General features: G+C 46.1%; 1 protein-coding gene across 3 annotated transcripts in view; it reads right to left on the bottom strand.

Moving 5' to 3' along the window:
• Window positions 1-5,566, bottom strand: part of LIMK2 (LIM domain kinase 2) — a 53,188-nt gene extending 47,622 nt beyond the window's left edge. Inside the window, exon 1 of one of the 3 annotated variants that reach the window (XM_056530475.1) lies at window positions 5,305-5,566. In XM_056530475.1, coding sequence (XP_056386450.1) covers window positions 5,305-5,374 — 70 coding nt within the window. In that variant the 5' untranslated portion in view covers window positions 5,375-5,566. The other 2 variants (XM_056530490.1, XM_056530499.1) reach the window with 2 other exon arrangements.
• Between the last annotated feature and the right edge of the window lie 16,094 nt (window positions 5,567-21,660).

The raw sequence follows: 21,660 nt of genomic DNA, 5'->3' as shown, positions 1-21,660 counted from the left end.
CTACCTCCTATGCAGGTTTTGCCTATGCCTAATCACTGGTTTCTATTCACTTTCCAGATGGCCAGCCAGAATGGATCCAGGAAAAAGAAGAGAAAGGAAAAACACAGGCTGTGTGCAAAGTACCTCCAACCTCTTTGGGTGAGGTTAGTGAGCGTGCGTGCTCGACAGCGGGAGAGTCTAGCTTTCATTTGGAAGGCAAGGAATATTTTGCCTGGTTCCGGTCTTAGCATTTAATACTGTTCCAGCTCATCACAGTTCTGCCAAAAACTCCAGTTAGTTTGCACCCCATTCCTCATCTGCATGCTCAGATTCATATGTGATGAAGTTGTCCTGTGGCAAATTTAAATAGTTTTCTGATATATCTGATAAAGGGGTTTCTAATGATTAGTATCTATTCAACATAGATAAAACCAGGTAGTGAACATCCTACTATTATCCTGTAGACCTTTCACTACTAGAGTAGAGAATATGGTAGGGTCACAAGGAGGTTCAACATCTGATGTTCCCAATATGGGACCTCCACAAGATGAGGATACACAGAAACTACATCTTCTAAATGTAATGGCCGGTTCACACTACGTTTGTATTGTACGGGTGCCAAATCCGGTTGGGAGGAGCGAAAACCGGCTGCTCCCGTACCCCAGACGGATCAGACCGGAACCCCAATCATTTCAATGAGCTGACCGGAGTCAAAAGCGGACTCCTGTCAGCTCATTTTTGCCCCATATACGGTTCTCTAACCGGATCTAAAACTGTGGTATACCACGGTTTTAGGTCCAGTGGAAAAACTTATCTTGAATGTTGAGCTTATCTTGAGTGTTCCAACCAATTCAGATCCTTTGACTCCTTGTTTGGTAGGAAATAGCAAGAACAAGAGGTTGAACTGTCAGCTGATTATTGCTTTTGATTACCAATTATTCATGTGCTGTCATAGGATAATATGTCTTTCCATAAGTCCGTAGGCTGCACAGAATCCCACCCTAATAAAGTTTGTTATTGCCACATAGGATCACATCTCTTTTCTATTTCATTATAGTTTTATGAGCTCAGCTTGATTGTTAGTCTTAATTAATCACTAATTATGTTGTTTATTCTGCCAGGTAGGATGGTATAACTGGTTACACAATTCTTTTCTGTGCTGCCTACAAAAACTCAAGGAAAGAAAGAATTTCGATGAGTACATTTAAAACTATACAGACAGAAGAGTGTTTCATATAAAGTGTCTCTCTCTTCTGTCTCTCAATGTCCTGGGTGTGGGGTCTTCTGCCATGTCCTTCATACTCATCTGGCAACAGCACCTTCTCCTTCATTCTATTCTTCATAGCCCACAACATTCATTGTGTGTTCCAGTGTTTGTTCCACAACATTCAGTGTTGTGTTCCCATCCTCTGGTATTTCCCTAAGGACATGATGGGTAAAGCTGAGCAGTATCAGGGGTGCTGCATGGTGAAGTGGCTTAGCAGGTTTACAGAGGATGGTCAAGTTTTCAAGAAAAGCAGACATGGGAGAAGCTAAAAAGTTTACCTCATCTGATAGCTCTTTCAAAGATGTTTCCAACTATATCGCATTTGTCAAATTTGGCCCAGCCATTCTCTTGTAATTGCCACCTGTAGCAGTAAGCAGCCATGTCATAAAGACTACATTTCCCATGACTCCCTGCGCCAGCTTCCTGTTAGCTGCTGCTCTCTCTCCCCCTCCTCTCCCCCCCCCCAGGAAATTATAATAAATTATAATAAAGTGACGCCCACAGCTCCTTCCCTTGTGGTTATCTCCTCCCATTATCCCCCTCCCAGCTCATCAGCCCTCTCCATGTGCCCACTAGCCCACTGATCCACCCATCCATGTGCCCACTAGCCCACTGATCCACCCATCCATGTGCCCACTAGCCCACTGATCCACCCATCCATGTGCCCACTAGCCCACTGATCCACCCATCCATGTGCCCACTAGCCCACTGATCGCCCATCCATGTGCCCACTAGCCCACTGATCAATGTGCCCACTAGCCCACAGATCCACCCATCCATGTGCCCACTAGCCCACTGATCCATGTGCCCACTAGCGCAGTGTTTCCCAACCAGGGTGCCTCCAGCTGTTGCAAAACTACAACCTCCAGCATGCCCGGACAGCCGAAGGCTGTCCGGGCATGCTGGGAGTTGTAGTTTTGCAACAGCGGGAAGCACCCTGGTTGGGAAACACTGCACTAGCGGTGTCACAAGAATGCCGCAGCACTACGCAAATAGCGTAGGGCTAACGTAGGCAGCGATAGGAGCCTAGCGTTAGCCCTACGCTATTTGTGTAGTACTGCGCAGAATAAATTAACTTTGGTGGAGTAGCCGACTCCGGGCAGGGAGGCCGGCGCAGCCCACAGTGACTCATGGGAGCGATGAGTCACCGGGCGAAGATGGCGGCGGATCAAGAAGAAATACAGGTTGAGCGTCATCAAAAGACCCAGCTTCCGGCCGGAGAGAAAAGCGAGGAGAAGACCGGGAAGAAGACCATATGGAAAACGTGAGTATATTAGAATGTTATATAACTTTGCCTCATGCTCCAATTCCCCCATAAAAGGTTAGCTCCGAAGTACTCCTTTAAGCTGGACAGTTTAGGAGTCCAGAGGGCCTATAAATGTGGAGTATGCTGGACTCTGCTCTGCCACTCCACTGATTTTGCCTGTGGCAGCCTCTCCCGAAGTTCCACCATAATGAAAATCTGCTGCCGTGGGGGTAAAGCAAATATTGACTTCACAATTGTGATCAAAATAAGAATTCTGCTTCACTAAAATGGCAAATTAACTTAATGAAGCGCCTTGACATATTATGGAATGAGTTGTAAAAGATACAAAAATAAATAAATTTGTTGACAACAAAAGATTAGAGTAGTAAAAGTAAAAGTATGTAAGATCTGAATGCTCACCTGACGTGAACACTAAAATTTGGACTCAAGTAGATGTTCACAATACTTTCAAGTGAAAACATTTAGAACAGGGTGACACAGGCACATCTACAGCGTATTGGACGATACAGATGCGCCAATGCCAGACCCTCCAGGCTGCGGCCGAGTAACTGCGTGTCCCCTTGTAGTGGCGGATTTCTACAGCAGGAAATCAGCAACTATGAGCGGACACAAAGTGCTACCCGGCTGCAGCCGGAAGATTGCTCTGTAGTCCCTCTGTAGTGACTTTCATTGTCGCATCCGCAGTGTCATATATGCTGCGCATGCACCCTGTGTGACTCTGCCCTTAGTGTATGTCCTAGAAAAGCTCCCAATGCATACAGCAAATATAGCCATAGGCCCCCATTGAAGGCCAAAAGAGGCATCCTTGGGATGCATTGGTATTCCTTCTTTCTTAGGGTCTATTCACACGGCAGAATTTCCACTCATCTGCCCCAATCCCGCTTCCACGGATTTTGTGCTGAATTGTTCCGGAATTGGTGCAGAATCCAAGCTGAAATTCTGCAGAAGTGTGAATGGGAGTGTGGACTAACATAGAAGTGTATTCATTTGAGGATGAATTCCGCTTGAGGAAATTCTATTATGTGAATAGGGCCTTAACTGTACACAAAAATGGAGCAGGTTGTATCTTCCTGTAAAGCTGGCCACTGCAGAAAAAAATAATACATTTTTAGGGTACATTCACATTCAGTCTGGTAGCAAAATCAGCATATGTAACTGTACCCTTAAAAAGTATACCATAAAAAATAAATGTAAATCACACTGGCTGACACATGCAAGTGCAAGTCCAATAAACATGGTGTGAACACAGCTGTACAGACAAGACTTCTTTCTATTGGGGACGTATCAATGCTCTGTACAACTTAGGCTGCATGCGCACCACGTTTTTGTAATACAGTTCCCGTATCAGGTTTTTGATGAAAAATGGATTCCTCAAAACCTGACTAAACCTAATCAAAACGTGTAGAAATTTTAACCCAAATACGGTTGAAAACCGTATACGGTTTGAAAAATGATGTCTGGTTGCACCCGTTTTTTTAAGAAAAAAACTTATACGTTTTTAACTTTTCACTCCACTTTTCACTCCATTTTGAATAAAGTTTCACTTGTTTGATTGAAATTCCAAGAAAAAAAACTGCAAAGTCAAAAACCGGATGAAACCGTACACACAGTTCTGTACGGTTCCCATTGACTTCCATGTAAAAAAAAAAAAAAAACAACTGTATACGGTTTATTAGTTTTTCCCCCGGAACAAAAAAACGTGGTAGTCTACAGTTTTGGGTACGGGTAAAAAAAACGGACAAAACCGTATAAGACACAAAACGGACTAAACCGGACGATGCGTTTGACATACGGTTTACAATGTTAAGTCAATGCATACGGTTTTCTATACAGTTCCATACGGTTTTTAACTTGAAACCGTATACGGGAACTGTATAACAAAAACGTGGTGTGCATGCACCCTAAGGAGTATATACGAGACCATAATATGGCCACGGTTGTGAGGCCGCAATGCGATTAGAAGGATTATTGTTGCATAAAACCCAGCGTAATGGGCTAAAGCCAGGATTGTATTCCATAGAAAAGTACAACAAAAACGTGTGCGTGCAAAAAAAAAAAGATATAGCTACAATAGAGCGGACCTGGTGTGGCTGAGGAATGTACCAGCAGGTGGCACTGCGACTAAATATTTCCAACAGTAAGATTTTTAGTTCGCTCCTGCAAAATAGGATGTTCAAGCACTAGCGAAGATGGAACTGCGCCAGAACACCGCAGTCACCGTTACGTCAAAATGTCTCCTAAAAATTTTTTTATATACGAAAAGGAGTGGGCTGACTGTACGGAAATATTCATCATAGGATACGAAAGCAATGATGTCCAAACTGTGGAGTAGCAGATGTTGCAAAACTACAACTTCCAGCATGCCCGGACAGCCAACGGCTGTCCGGGCATGCTGGAAGTTGTAGTTTTGCAACATCTGCTGCTCCCCAGTTTGGACACCACCAATATAACGGGTGTATACAGACCCAAACCTGTGGCCCTATGGCTGATGCTCCTGATGAGGAGAGGGGAGATGAAAACTTCCTTGTCAGCATTGTCATTGCACACAGCCTCTTCTCATTCTTAAACAGGGAGCAAAAGTTGCACCCAGTGCAGTTAGTCTAAGGCTAAGGTTTAGGTTTACTTATAAGGTATCCTGAAATGTGTCTCCCTTCTCCATAACTGCAGCATGAGGCGGACATAAAGAAAACTTACGTCTATAAAGAGTTAAGTTGTGTCAGAGTACAAGGGCAGAAACAACACACCCAGCCCTGTGTCCCCAGTTCCTGTTGTCACCTCCTCCCACACCTACCGACCACTCCGGTCTCCTCCGGCCGCTCCTGCCTCATACACACACCGTCGGTGACATCACCCGGTGACATCACGTTATGGGTACCGGGAAGGCTCAATCCGTACCTGTTTCCCAGGCACCTCCTGTTTCGTCTGTGTCTTCGGTGTAAGCCCCGCCCCTCACAAACTTCTTCAGCAGTGCCTGCCCCTGGACAGGGCGTCTCTGGCTGGTCAGCTTTGTTCCTGCTCAAGGCAGCACAAACATGTCCGCACCTGTATGGGCGCAGTATACAGGCTCTAATATTCCGCCTTGTAGATAGCATTTGTGAGGTAAAAAAATCAAAAAAGGAGCTGTATAATAATAACCAGATAGAATAGATGTATAATAACCAGAATATGGAGCTATAAGTTATACATGTTCCCAGCCTGTGACACATTATGCAGGATATGCAGAACACATCACATTCCTGGGAGGACTTGGGCTCAGTTCACATTCCGATCTTCACATCTGTGTAGCTCATTAGATTTTTACTTAAAAAAAATCCCATTCATGTCAATGAATAAAAAAAAAATGTTAAAAAAAATCATATATTTAAAAAAAAAAATCCCATTCATGTCAATGGTATTTTTTTACAATCCGTTTGCACCCGTCTGCACTCATTTACGTTTTTTTTGACGACAGAAAAAATGGCACATGCAGTATTTTTTCTTCCATCCAAAAATGGAAGAAAAAACGGATACAGTAAATTTAACATTGAAATCTATGGAAAACGGATGAGCCTTTAATGTCATCCGTTTGCATCCGTTTTTTGAGCATGCTCAGAACCAAAAAAAAATTTTTTTTGTTTTATTAACTGAACAAAACGGATGCAAAGGGATAACATCCATTTGTATCCGTTATTGTCCGTTTTTTTAATTTCTTTGACGGGAGAAGAATGGGACGGGTCTAGACGGATACAGACGTATCCAATACGTGCATCCGTTGTGGTCCGTTTATGTTTTTGTCTTTTTTAATTTTTTATAAATATTTATTTTATTAATTTTCTTTCGTCCAAAAAATACATATAAACATTTTCAAATGTATATGAAAAAAATCTACATTTTGTGTACATTTCCTTACAGTAATATCTATCCTCACACCCTTATCACCCCTTAGGGATAATTTCTAAAGTAGGATGACCACAGAGCCCTAAATGCAATATATCACTTGTCTTATTTTTAGTTGGTTGGAAAATCGATAAAAAAAAAAAAATGGTATCCGATTTTTTACTTTAACATTACTTTCTAAGGGTGGGTTCACACTACGTTTGTAGTGTACGGTTGCTGGATCCGGTTGGGAGGGGCGAAAACAGTCCACTCCCGTATCCCAGCCGGATCCGGCCCAAACCCCATTCATTTCAATGAGCCGACTGGAGTCAAACGCTGACTCAGATTGTCTCATTTTTCCCTGTATACGGTTTTCTGACCGAACCAAAAACCGTGATATAGTATGCTCCATGTTTGGAGTAGTAGTACTTGCAGTTAAGGACACATCACAGCGTGTATATCTACTGACACCCGCTGCGATCGTCCTATCTATTGCAGAGATGGAGCGGCTCTATACAGCACACCGCATCTCTGCACTACACTCCGGCCAGTGATGTCAACAGAACATCACTCATTCATATTTCCCTCTGAGAGCTGTGATTGGCTGCAACCATCTGGCCAATCACCACTCTGGGCAGAAAATATGAATGTGTGATGCGAGCGCTGTATAGAGCCGCTCCGCATCTCTGCTATATTATGGACTATCGCATCGGGTGTCAGTAGTGACTCCAGGGGTGATATGTCTATTAGTACAGGTACTACTACTCCCATCATGAAACAGTGTGTTCCATGCTATGAGTAGTAGTACTACCTAAAAAATGTAAAAAAAAAAAAAAAAAAAGTTAAACACACACACACTTTTTATTATTTATAAAAATTTCGTTAGAAAAAAAATACATTTAGTGAAATAATTTTTTTTACATCCCTGCTGCATCCTTTTTTATTTATTTATTTGTTTATTTATTTTTTGGTACCCAACAATTTTTGTACAAAAAAACACCAAAGAAGGCAAATTCCACACAAAGGTAAAAACGCAAGAAAAAACGCCAAATGGCGATTGTTCTGGCTTTTTTAAGCCAAAAAAATCACAGGGCAAAAACCTCAGTGGAATTCTAGCCTAAGGGTATGTTTATACTGCGGAATCGCTGCTCGCAGGATTCCGCGAGTGGAGATTCTATCTGGCGGCCACCGCGGAATATACTTTGGCGGTAGGACCGCGCGACACTGTGCCGTCATCATTGAGGGCTATGCAGTGCTCACGCACTTCCGCGCTAAGAATGTACATGTACATGTTCTCGTTGAAGACCCACTCACACTGATGCTAATGTTTACAGCGTACGGAATTTCATGGGAATTACGCAGTGTGAACATACCACAAGTTTTGAGTTGTTTATTCGTATACCTTTTTTTTATTTATTTTTTTTACACATGGTTGTAATCAAACCTACACTTCTTCCCTGAAATATTAATACACTACACTAGGTTACAAAGCACAAGACTTACCAATATACCCCAAAACTGCTACCTATATGAATGACATTACACAATATTATAAAAAAATAAATCCACAAATGTATTGATTAATTGGAAAAACAGACAAGGACAAGATACCACAAAACCCACAAAAAAAAACCCATATATTTACAGAGGTACACCCCATGCATAAGCATTTCTGATGTAAGTATGGGGAGGAAACAAATCAAGCTGAATATACACAAGCGTACAACCCAAGTACTCCTACCTGGGTGTAAACATAAATTTAGGTACAATACTAATACAGTATCACATAACAATCTCACGTGAATAGTTTACTGATCACTACCTGAATAAGCCATCCGGCCCAGGACCATGTAGGTACCCAAGAACAGCACCTCGACATACTTTTCTTAGGAACACCGCTTCATCAGGAGGTGCAGAGATAATCAACCATCTGGTTTAAAGGACAACTGCAGCTGCATTACACTTATCCCCTATCCACAGGATAGGGGATAAGTGTTTGATTGCAGGGGGTCCGACCGCTGGGACCCCCGCGATCTCCCTAACGGGGCACCGCCATTAGCACTCATGGTGAGCGCTAAGGCGCGTAGCGTCGTCCTAGAGGTCGACGGTGACGCCCCGTCTCCTCCCCGTCGCCATACAGTTCTATGGGGGAGACAGGTAGGCACGAACGCTGCCTCCCCGTCTCTCCCATAGAGATGTATGGAGGAGGCGTGCCGGCTGCAACGTCATGCTGCAGCCGGCACGCCCCCTGCACGGGACAGCCGCGGCCCCGTACAGGAGATCCCAGGGGGTCCCAGCGGTCGGACCCCCGCGATCAAACACTTATCCCCTATCCTGTGGATTGAGAAACATAGAAGTTAATACATTTTTTACATAAAAAAGAAGATTTTACATAAAAAAGAAGACTGAGAAGATTTTTAGACATGTGATTTTATTTTTCTAGCATACAATTTCATATGATTTTATGCCATCCGTTTTTATAATCTGTTGTAACAGATGTTAAAATCATGATGTGCATGCAGTCTAACTTTGGGTTTTACAGTGCAGTCCTCAGGATGGTTAGAATTCCTATGCTTCATTGTGCTGTTATGCTTTTCAAACAAAGGCAAAGGACAGGCATTAACCCCTTAGGGACTCAGCCTTTTTTCACCTTAAAGGGGTACTCCGGCGCTAACACATCTTGTCCCTGTTTTGAAGTCCCTGCCAGAGGAGCAGCCCGAGATGGGAGCTGATTAACCAGGTCCTATGCCTTGAGTGCAGGATGCCTGTCCGTCCCTTTGGTTTCTCTATTATTGATTGCTGTCTACATTTTCCTAGCACCACCGCTACTGGAAATGGCTGGTTACCCTACCTGGAGTTTTCGTGTCCATCTCGAGTAGCTGCCGGCTGAAGGTATCGGTGTCACTAAGGTTTTTTCTTGATTGTTATTTCTTAAAAAAATTATAACTACTGTACATGGACCAAGATTACTATGTTTAAAATTGGAATCCTCTGACCCCTATAACTTTATTTTTCCGTGTATGGGGCAGTATGAGGGCTTATTTTTTGGGGCATCATCTGTAGTTTTTATCGGTACCATTTTTGTTTTGATGGGACTTTTTGATCGCTTTTTATTAACATTTTTATGGTATATGAACTGACCAAAAATGCTAATTTTTGGTATTTTTTTACGTGTACGCCATCGACCTTGTGGTTTAGCTAACCTTATATTTTAATAGTTCGGACATTAGCTGTGAGTTCTGGCTGCTCATAGCAACCAGGACCCACCACGTTTAACCTGTTCTCCCCCGGCAAGAACGGTTTTAACCCGTTAAACTGGACCAGGGCGTACAGGTATGCCCTGAGTCCTTAAAGGGGCACTCCGCCCCTAGACATCTTATCCCCTATCCAAAGGATAGGGGATAAGATGTCAGATCGCCGCCGTGCTGCTGCTGGGGAGCCCCGGGATCCCCGCCGCGGCACTGCGCTATCATTACAGCACAGAGCGAGTTCGCTCTGTGCGTACTGACGGGCGATACAGGGGACGGAGCCGCGTGACGTCATGGCTCCGCCCCTCGTGACATTACGGCCCGTCCCCTTAATGCAAGTCTATGGCAGGGGGCGTGACGACCGCCGCGACCCCTCCCATAGACTTGTATTGAAAGGGGCGGCCCGTGATGTCACGAGGGGCGGAGCCGTGACGCAACGATGCTCCGGCCCCTGTATTGCACGTCATTACATGCAGAGTGAACTCGCTCTGTGCTGTAATGATAGCGCAGTGCCGCAGCGGGGATCCCGGGGCTCCCCAGCAGCGGCACCGCAGCGATCTGTCATCTTATCCCCTATCTTTTGGATAGGGGATAAGATGTCTAGGGGCGGAGTACCCCTTTAAGGACTCAGGGCGTACCTGTACGCCCTGGTCCAGTTTAACGGGTTTAAACCGTTCTCGCCGGGGGAGGGGGCGCGGCGGTCGTCACGCCCCCTGCCATAGACTTGCATTAAGGGGACGGCCCGTGATGTCACGAGGGCCGGAGCCATGACATCACGCGGCTCCGTCCCCTGTATCACCCGTCATTACGCACAGAGCGAACTTGCTCTGTGCTGTAATGATAGCGCAGTGCCGCAGCGGGGATCCCGGGGATCCCCAGCAGCGGCACCGCGGCGATCTCACATCTTATCCCCTATCCTTTGGATAGGGGATAAGATGTCTAGGAGCGGAGTACCCCTTTAAGGATTGGGGATGCAGGGCCCTGCATCCCCAAGGCTTAAAAAAATGACTAAAAAACATTGCAGTCACATATTTGCTGGGAGTAAATTGGGAAATATGAAACACCATGCCCACATGGCATTTTTGTTTTATGTTCTTTTTTTTTTTCTTTTTTACCCTTTCCTAACATTTAGGCATAGTGACAGTTTTCCAAAAGCACAACATGCAAGTGTTTTTTTTATGAAATGTTGTCTTTTTCTTTTCATGGAGTTTTATGGGAGTAAAAAATGGGGGAGATTTATCAAAACCTGTGCAGAAGAAAAGTTGAGCATCTGCCTATAACAACCAATTGTGGTGCGGGTGTGATGAGGGCAGATGGAATTATTCTAGGGGCAGATGGCATTAACCCCTTGTGTTCGTGACGCCAGGGTGTGGTTTATCCTTTACACCACCCGAAGGAATACCGCTGGATCCTGGGCTAGGCACGGGGCAAATAATGACTCTGACGCCAAGTTACAGAACAATGGCAGCTTTACTGAGTCAGACAGGTGTAACAGTCTATACAGCTTGACTGGGCCCAAGGAGGTGACCGGTGACTTCAAAGACCTCAGGGCTTGCTGGGACTTATGGGGGACTGGGACAATTTTCTGCAGAGCCACGCTGACTGAAGACAGATTGACTTGGACTGACTTGACTATGGCAGACTATGACTGACTTCACCCCTTCTGTAGCTTACCAGGCTTTGACTTGACCTGTGGGGTACTGGACTTTAGGATTTGTGTCTGCGTGGTAAACTTTAGGCCTCTTTAGGACTTCAGACACACACCTAGGACTTGACCTTACTGCAACTCAACAAAGACTTTAAGAGAAAGAGAGTGAAGAGGCTCCACCCAGGGCTTATATGGGGGGAGACTCTGGTGGGATGCCATAGGTCACATGGTCACTGGTACCTTACTGGGTTACAATCACATGACAACAGGTCTTAAAGGCATAACACATTTTATACACAATACTCTATATCCTGGGTTCTCAACCTGGGGTACGCGTACCCCTAGTGGTACGCCAGGGGTTGTTTGGGGGATTGCGAAGTGCTGACAAATACCGGCCATGCATTGGCTAGTATTTGACAACGCATAGCCGTGGCAGCTCACTGTACAGTAGCGTGGCCCCAGCTGCGGCCGCGGCTACTGTAAGTGAGCTGCGTGGTTGCCGTGGAGACGTGTGACCTCCCCTGCCATTGCGTGGAGTTGCCGCACAGCGCAGGAGGACGTCACACGTCAGTGCGGCCCCACCAAACGGGACACGCTGCATGAAGGAGCAGGCAACGGGACCACAGGACGCCAAGTAAAACAAAAAAAAAAAAGTTCAAAACAACTGTATGGGCCTTAGGGGGGACTGTATGGGACGGAGGGGGACTGTATGGGATGGAGCACAAGGCATTAAGATGGAGGGGCAGAGGGATAATGGCGGAGGGGGGGGATGTGGAGTAATAAAGCACAAGGCATAAAAATGTAATGCCTTGTGCTTTATTACTCCCCATCCCCCCTCCGCCATTATCCCTATCCCCTTCCATCTTAATCTATTGCGCCATTTCCCCCCCCCCCCTCCATCTTAATCCCCTTGTGCTATTATTCCCCCCTCCCTCTGATCCCCTTTTGCCATATCGAATAATAATGGCACAAGGGGATTAAGAGGGAGGGGGGGGAAATGGCAAAAGGGGATCAGAGGGAGGGGGGAATAATTACACAAGGGGATTAATACAGAGGGGGGTTGATTATCCTCCCTCCATATTAATCCCCTTGTGCTATTATCCCCCCTCCATCTTAATCCCCTTGTGCCATTATTCCCCTCTCCCTCTGTTCCAGTTTTGCCATTTCCCCCCTCCAACTTAATCCCCTTGTGCCATTATTCCTCCTCCATCTTAATCCCCTTGTGCTATTATTCCCCCTCCCTCTGATCCCCTTTTGCCATATTGGATAATAATCACACAAGGGGATTAAGATGAAGGGGGAATAATAGCACAAGGGATTAAGAGGGAGGGGGGGGGGAATAGTGGCACAAGGGGATTAAGGTGGAGGGGGGATAATAGCACATGGGGATTAAAATGGAGGGGGAATAATAGCACAAGGGGATTAAGAGGGAGGGGGGACTAATAGCACAAGGGGATTAAGATGGGAGGGGAATGCATTAGTATAAAGGTAAGAACAAGCCTTTTGTCCGCGGGTACCCCTCGCGCGCAAGTTCAGCGTGAGGGGGTACCCGCGGACATACTTTCAGCCTTTGGGGGTACAGTCGCCAAAAAGGTTGAGAACCACTGCTCCATATAACAAGCATAGAAGCAGGTATACAAAGGAACAGGTGCAGGAGGGGCTTAGAGGTCACAACCCAGAGCAATGAAGATAGTGAAATCTACAAGACTAGGCAGAAAGAGGCCAAGCAAGTTATAAGAACCTCTAAAGCGTAGGCAGAAGAAAAACTATCTCAGTCTGTGAAAAAAGGGGATAAGACTTTCTTCAGATACATAAATGAAAAAAGGAAATTAAAACAAGGAATAACTAAATTAAAAACAAAGGAAGGAAGGAAGGTATGTAGAAGAGAATAAGGGGCTAGCCGACTGCCTTAATGAATACTTCTGTTAAGTTTTTACAGAAGAAAAAGAAGGAAAAGGACCTCCATTAGAGAGGAAAACTAAGGAATCGTTTGATGCATGTGTCTTTACAGAGGAAGAGGTTTGCTGTCTAAAGAGAAGACAAATAAGTCACAGGGGCCTGATGGGATACACCCAAAATGATTAAAAGAGCTTAGTGGTGAGCTAGCAAAACCGTTAACAGATTTATTTAACCAATCACTGGTAACATGAGTCGTCCCGGAAGATTGGAAATTAGCAAATGTTGTGTCCATTCACAAGAAAGGTAGTAGGGAGGAATCATGCAACTATAGGCCAGTAAGTCTGACATCAATAGTGGGGAAATTAATGGAAACCCTACTAAAGGATAGGATTGTAGAGCATTTAAAAACCCCATGGATTGCAAGATGATAAACAACATGGGTTTACTTCAGAGAGATCATGTCAAACCAATCTTATAGATTTTTTTGATTGGGTCACTAAAATAATAGATGGCACAGTAGACATTGCATATCTATATTTTAGTAAGGCTTTTGACACTGTCCCACATAGAAGACTTATCAATAAACTACAGTCATTGAGCTTGGAGTGTATTAGGCAGTGTCTGAGTGACAGACAACAGAGGGTTGTAGTCAATGGAGTATATTCAGAGCAAGGTCTTGTCACCAGTGGGGTACTTCAGGGATCTGTACTGGGACCAATGTTGTTTAATATCTTTATTAGTGATATCGCAAAAGGTCTCGATGGTAAGGTTTGTCTTTTTGCTGATGACACGAAGATATTTAACAGGGTTGATGTTCCTGGAGGGATATGCCAAATGGAAAAGGATTTAGGTAAAACTAGAAGAATGTTCAGAACTCTGGCAACTGAAATTTAATGTGGATAAGTGCAAGATAATTCACCTGGGACGTAAAAACCCAAGGGCAGAATATAGAATATTTGACACAGTCCTGACCTCAGTATCTGAGGAAAGAGATTTAGGAGTTATTATTTCAGAAGACTTAAAGGTAGGAAGACAATGTAATAGAGCAGCAGGAAACGCTAGCAGAATGCTTGGATGTATAGGGACAGGTATAAGCAGTAGAAAGAGAGAAGTGCTCATGCCGCTGTACAGAACACTGGTGAGGCCTCAGTTGGAGTATTGTGACCAGTACTGGAGACCGTGTCTCCAAAAGGATATAGATACTCTAGAGAGAGCTCAGAGAAGAGCTACTAAACTAGTACATGGATTGCAGGATAAAACTTACCAGGAAAGGTTAAAGGACCTTAACATATATAGCTTGGAAGAAAAAAGATAGAGACTTTTAAATACATAAAGGGAATCAAAACAGTAAAGGAGGAGTGTATATTTAAAAGAAGAAAAACTACCACAAGAGAACATAGTTTTAAATTAGAGGAGCAAAGGTTTAAAAGTAATATCAGGAAGTATTACTTTACTGAGAGAGTAGTGGATGCATGGAATAGCCTTCCTGCAGAAGTGGTCGCTGCAAATACAGTGGAGGAGTTTAAGCATGCATGGGATAGGCATAAGGCTATCCTTCATATAAGATAGGGATAGGCATAAGGCTAACCTTCATATAAGATAGGGCCAGGGACTATTGATAGGATTTAGATTATTGGGCAGACTAGATGGGCCAATTGGTTCTTATCTGCCGACACATTCTAAGCTGAGTACAATATTATCTGATCGCGATCCTATTAGTACAAAGTGAGGGGTAGCGCTGTATGTTATGCGCAGTGCGTCACGGTTAGACCTGAATGAATCCAGGAGCGAGGCAGATAAATAAAATGTAGCAGTGATGTCACCAGAACATCAGGAATCCTACAGCGCTGCGGAGCTCAGAAACGAGGCAGGTACCGTGTTTCTCCGAAAATAGGACCGGGTCTTATATTAAATTTAGCCACAAAAAACACACTAGGGCCTATTTTCAGGGTAGGGCTTATTTACAGTACGGAATGCACATTGAACAACATGGCGGTTCCACGGTATTTACCTCCCCCCCCATTATCAACATGTGATGGGTGCAGCTCTGTCCCCCAACGTCCCTCCCCCCCGCCGGTTTATCAGCCCAGAACCCCACATCGGGGGACTAATCATTTGTCACCCGTGAGCGCAGCTTCTCTGCCCCCCTGCAAATAATTATCAGCCGCTGCGCTGTATCTATTCCTGTGCCCGGGCTGCAAATATTAAAAAACAAACTTTAACTTACCTTCGTCCTCCATTCCCCCGTTGCTAAGGCACCGGCCTCATGTTCCCTCCCTCCGTTGTTCTTGCTGCTTCCTGGTGTTGGGACGTCACAGAGCCTTCAGCCTATCACCGGCCGCAGCGATGTCCCACCTCAGCCGATGATAGGCTGAGCCGACTGTCATGTAAGAAGCCGGCCGGCTTCTTACATCACAGTGGGCTCAGCCTATCATCGGCCGAGGCGGGACATCGCTGCAGCCGGTGATAGGCTGAAGGCTCTGTGACGTTCCCATTCCCAGGACCGCAGCGAGAACAGCGGAAAACAGTGAGGCTGGTTCCTTAGCAACGGGGGAACGGAGGACAAAGGTAAGTTAAAGTTTGTTTTTTAATATTTGCAGCCCGGGCATTGTCTAGGTCAGTGGTCTTCAACCTGCGGACCTCCAGATGTTGCAAACATTTGCAACATCTGGATGTCCGCAGGTTGTAGACCACTGGTCTAGGTCTTATTTTAGGGGTAGGGCTTATATTGCAGCCCACCCCGATAATCCAGCTAGGGCCTATTTTCGGGGTAGGTACTATTTTTGGGGAAACACGGTAAATAGATCGTAGTACTGATGTCATCAGACCACAGGTGAGCCTGCAGCGCTGCAGAATAAAGAAAGATTGCGTCGTGGTAGAAAGCACTGTATCTTCTGACCAGTTGAACTGCGTGGATATAGGAGCGGGTGAAGCCGTCCAAGGTTACTATATAGTAACGGGGAGATGTTGCAATTGTTGATTTGTAGCAGGACAAGTAGCCAGAATATAAGGATATATCAATAACTGGTGATTGGGGAACCCCAAAAGACAATTGGATCACGGAGTATACAGATATTATTAGAGGGCTGACAATGCCGTATCGGCATAGACAAGTGGGGTGGAGGAAATTGCTGAATAATGGGATTAGTAAGCGACTGCTACAACCCTAAAGGTGTAGAAAAGTAACAATGGGCATAATATAGTGATTGATGTCCAGAAGGGACTGGATATATTGTACTCCGGTGTAAATGGACATAAAGGGTAGGACCTTATGATGGTTATATGGTCATGAAATAATGATCATAACATAAACTGGCATCATATTAGTATTTAGGGCTTATGGAATCATACAAAAGATACCCATATATATACACATACATACACACACACATACAAGTATACTTTAGGTAATCATGATAGAAGGTATTATGAGGAGACCCATAATCATTAGGAAATATTATTCATCGGTCAGAAACAAGGAAAGTGTTACGCCGAGCGCTCCGGGTCCCTGCTCCTCCCCGAAGTGCTCACGGCGTTTCTCTCCCTGCAGCGCCCCGGTCAGACCCGCTGACCGGGAGCGCTGCACTGACATTGCCGGCGGGGATGCGATTCGCATAGCGGGACGTGCCCGCTCACGAATCGCATCCCAAGTCACTCACCTGTCCCGGTCTCCGGATGTCTTGTTCTGGCGCGCGCGGCTCCGCTCTCTAGGGCGCGCGCGCGCCAGCTCTCTGAGATTTAAAGGGCCAGTGCACCAATGATTGGTGCCTGGCCCAATCAGCCTAATTAGCTTCCACCTGCTCCCTGGCTATATTACCTCACTTCCCCTGCACTTCCTTGCCGGATCTTGTTGCCTTAGTGCCTTGAGAAAGCTACTACTGTGTTTACCCATACTGTGTTCCTGACCTCCTGCTATTTCTATAGACTACGAACCTTGACGCCTGCCCCGACCTTCTGCTACGTCCGACCTTGCTCTTGCCTTATCCCTTGTACCACGCCTATCTCAGCAGTCAGAGAGGTTGAGCCGTTGCCGGTGGATACGACCTGGTTGCTACCGTCGCTGCAAGACCATCCCGCTTTGCGGCGGGCTCTGGTGAAAACCAGTAGCAACTTAGAACCGGTCCACCGACACGGTCCACGCCAATCCCTCTCTGACACAGAGGATCCACCTCCAGCCTGCCGAATCGTGACAGTAGATCCGGCAATGGATCCCGCTGACGTGCAGCTGCCAAGTATCGCTGACATATCCACGCTGGTCGCCCAGCAATCCCGACAGATCGCCCAACAAGATCACCAGCTGTCGTACTTGACCACCATGACACAGCAACTTCAGTCACAGCTACAGCAACTTCAGCCACAGCTACAGCAACTTCAGTCACAGCTACGGCAGCAACAACCATCTCCTCCGCCGGCTCCTGCACGTCCTCCGCAGCGAGCGGCCGCTCCTAACCTCCGCTTGTCCCTGCCGGACAAATTTGATGGGGACTCTAGACTCTGCCGTGGTTTCCTGTCACAATGTTCCCTACATTTGGAGATGTTGTCGGACCAATTTCCTAAAGAATGGTCGAAGGTGGCTTTCGCGGTTAGTCTCCTGTCTGGGATGGCTTTGTCTTGGGCCACACGACTCTGGGACTGCGATGATCCTGTCACCGCCACTGTACAGTCCTTCTTCTCTGAGGTTCGCAGTGTCTTCGAGGAACCAGCCCGAGCTTCTTCTGCCGAAACTGCCTTGTTAAACATGGTCCAGGGTAGTTCTTCTGTAGGCGAATACGCCATCCAATTTCGTACCCTCGCCTCTGAATTATCCTGGAATAACGAGGCTCTCTGCGCGACCTTTAAAAAAGGCCTATCCAGCAACATCAAGGATGTGCTGGCCGCACGAGAAATTCCTGCCAACCTGCATGAACTTATCCATTTGGCCACCCGCATTGACATGCGTTTTTCTGAGACACCAGGAGCTCCGCCAGGAAAAAGACCTTAATCCCTGGGCACCTCTCTCACGGTATCCTTTGCAATCTACCCCTGTACCTCCCGCCGAGGAGGCTATGCAAGTGGATCGGTCTCGCCTGACCCTTGAAGAGAGGTCTCGCCGTAGGGATAAAAATCTATGTCTGTACTGCGCTAGTACCGAACATTTCTTGGTGGATTGCCCTATTCGTCCTCCACGTCTGGAAAATGCACGCTCGCACCCTGCTCACGTGGGTCTGGCGTCTCTTGGTACGAACTCTGCTTCTCCATGTCTCACTGTGCCCGTGCGGATTTCTCCTTCTGCCAACTCCTCCTTCTCAGCCGTGGCCGTCGTGGACTCTGGTTCTTCTGGAAATTTTATTCTGGCCTCTTTGCTTGATAGGTACTGCATCCCGGTGACCCGTCTCGTCAAGCCGCTTTACATTTCTTCGGTCAACGGAGTGAAGTTGCACTGCACTGTGCGTTACCGCACAGAGCCCCTGCTTATGAACATTGGACTGCATCACGAGAAAATTTAATTTTTCGTCCTGCCCAACTGCACCTCTGAAGTCCTCCTCGGTCTGCCATGGCTCCAGCTTCATTCTCCTACCCTGGACTGGACCACCGGGGAGATCAAGAATTGGGGTCCTGCTTGCCGCAAGAAATGCCTCACGTCTGCTCCCAGCCCCGTCTGTCGGGCCTCAGTGTCTCCTCCTGTGCCTGGTCTCCCCAAGGCTTATCAGGACTGTGCCGTGCCTCCTCATAGCCCCCGTCCTGGTAACACTCTGCCCCGTGCCAAGCCTCACCCTCTGCTCCCCATTCCCACTCCTTCTGAACTGTCTGCCGTTCAAGGGCATACCCAGGACTTCACTGTCCCCCAGGAGTCTCTACAATCGCTCCCAATGTCCTCGTCCCATGTGGAGCGACATCCCGACAAAAAGAGGGGGAGACCTAAAGGGGGGGGGGGTACTGTTACGCCGAGCGCTCCGGGTCCCTGCTCCTCCCCGAAGCGCTTGCGGCGTTTCTCTCCCTGCAGCACCCCGGTCAGACCCGCTGACCGGGAGCGCTGCACTGACATTGCCGGCGGGGATGCGATTCGCATAGCGGGACGCGCCCGCTCGCGAATCGCATCCCAAGTCACTCACCTGTCCCGGTCCCCGGCTGTCTTGTTCTGGCGCGCGCGGCTCTGCTCTCTAGGGTGCGCGCGCGCCAGCTCTCTGAGATTTAAAGGGCCAGTGCACCAATGATTGGTGCCTGGCCCAATTAGCCTAATTAGCTTCCACCTGCTCCCTGGCTATATTACCTCACTTCCCCTGCACTTCCTTGCCGGATCTTGTTGCCTTAGTGCCTTGAGAAAGCTACTACTGTGTTTACCCATACTGTGTTCCTGACCTCCTGCTATTTCTATAGACTACGAACCTTGCCGCCTGCCCCGACCTTCTGCTACGTCCGACCTTGCTCTTGCCTTATCCCTTGTACCACGTCTATCTCAGCAGTCAGAGAGGTTGAGCCGTTGCCGGTGGATACGACCTGGTTGCTACCGCCGCTGCAAGACCATCCCGCTTTGCGGCGGGCTCTGGTGAAAACCAGTAGCAACTTAGAACCGGTCCACCGACACGGTCCACGCCAATCCCTCTCTGACACAGAGGATCCACCTTCAGCCTGCCGAATCGTGACAGAAAGTAAGAGGAAGGGGTAGTTATAAGTCTTGACATGTTTTCTGGAATATGATCAATAGGAATAACGGTAATCAGATATTTCTCATCCGGATGGTTAGTGGTGTAGTGTCTGGAAACCCCATGCAGCAGAAATTTGTTTCTTATCCTATGCTTGTTTAGTCGGTTAGGCAGGGGTTGTATTGTGCATCCGACATATTGGTGTCCGCATAAACATTTATGCAGATAAATAATGTAGGAGGACTGGTAGGTTAATCTGTATTTTATAGTGAACCTTTCACCAGTGCTATTGGAATGGTATTCAGTGGCCCCATTTTTTATCTCATGGCAACACAGACAACGCTTGCTCCTGCACTTGTATGAATCCATTGGTAAAATAGAATCCTTATTGACAATTTTATGTCGTTTGATTACACTGGGTGTAAGGAGATTTTTTTGGAGAAGGGGCCCGACGGTATGTGACTTGTGGCTGATCTGGCAATTCATCTTTTAAAAGATCATCGCTCTGCAGAATATGCCAGCATTTGCGCAAGATTTTTTTTATTTCCGTTGCGGTACTCAGAAAGTAGTTATGAAATTAATCCTCCGTTTGTCAGTACCCTCTTTACTTCTTGACATGTCCACCTTGGCTGGATCTGGAACCAAGCATTCATGTTGTGTCCTGTTTTTCACCTTTTTGTAGGCATCTTTAATTATGGCCTCTAGATAGTTCTTCTCTCTAAACCTATTTGCCAGAATTCTGGCCTGTGTTTTAAAAGTTGCGTCACGAGTGTAGTTTTTTCGCACACGCTTGTATTGCCCAGGGTTTATAATGTGCACTGTTATACTTGAGGTAGCTATTCACATCTACTGATTTGAAGTAGGTTGACGTGATGAACTTCTCTTTGTTATGTGTAATATTGAGATCCAGGAAATTCACCTGTTCATCACTCATCTCCAAGGTGAATTTTAGCCACCAATTATTGTCATTTATCTTCTCATTAAATCTTACTATTGTGTCACTGGGCCCCTTCCAAAGGAAGAAGAGGTCGGGGATATAGCGACGAAAAAAACCTATATGGGGTGCAAATTTGTGGTCGTTTGCAATGTGTTCTCGTTCCAACGCCCCCATAGATAAGTTTGCATAAGACAGGGCCACTTTGGACCCCATTGCTGTTCCTTTCTATTGGTAATATATATTTTTATGATACATAAAAAAAATTGTTCTCTAAAATTAATTTAAGGCCTTTGAGTAAAAAATCCTTGTGTGATTCCTTTAGACTTTCATCTGCTGATAGGTATTCTTTGACGCATCCAATCTTGATTTCATGCTTAATGTTAGTGTATAGCGAATTTGCGTCGCATGTGATGAGATGGAGTCCTGGCTCCCATTTTAAGGTAAGTAGGTGTTCAATGAGTTGTGTGGAATCTCTGAGATAACTGGGCAGTTGAATGACATATTCCTGTAGATAGAGGTCAATATAATGAGATAAATTGCTGGTTAAATAGTTAGTGTTTGAGATGATGGGGTGGCTTGGTGGATGACTGATGGATTTATGGATCTTGGGGAGGAAATAGAAGTATGGTTTGTTGGTATTTTTGGATGATAAAAATTTCTGTTAGTTTTTGTCCAATATTCTGTCTTCTATTCCTTCATGGATCATGGCCTGCTATTCCTTGTCAATCTTCCTGAAGGGATCGTCCAGAATCCTTTTGTAAGATTCTTTATCAGACAAGATGTTGGCGGCCTCTACTTCATAAAATTCATGATCAAGAAACACGACACCCCCCCCCCCCCTCCCCACCCTGCAGACTGGATAACAATATTTTCATTATCCTTTAAACTTTTGAGAGCAGATTTTTCTTTCCTGCTGAGGTTATTCCTGTGATGACCC

Source organism: Hyla sarda, chromosome 1 (genome assembly GCF_029499605.1).
Source record: "Hyla sarda isolate aHylSar1 chromosome 1, aHylSar1.hap1, whole genome shotgun sequence".
NCBI lineage: Eukaryota > Metazoa > Chordata > Amphibia > Anura > Hylidae > Hyla > Hyla sarda.
Note: the sequence above shows the minus strand (reverse complement) of the source record. Positions and strands in the feature narration are given on the sequence as shown.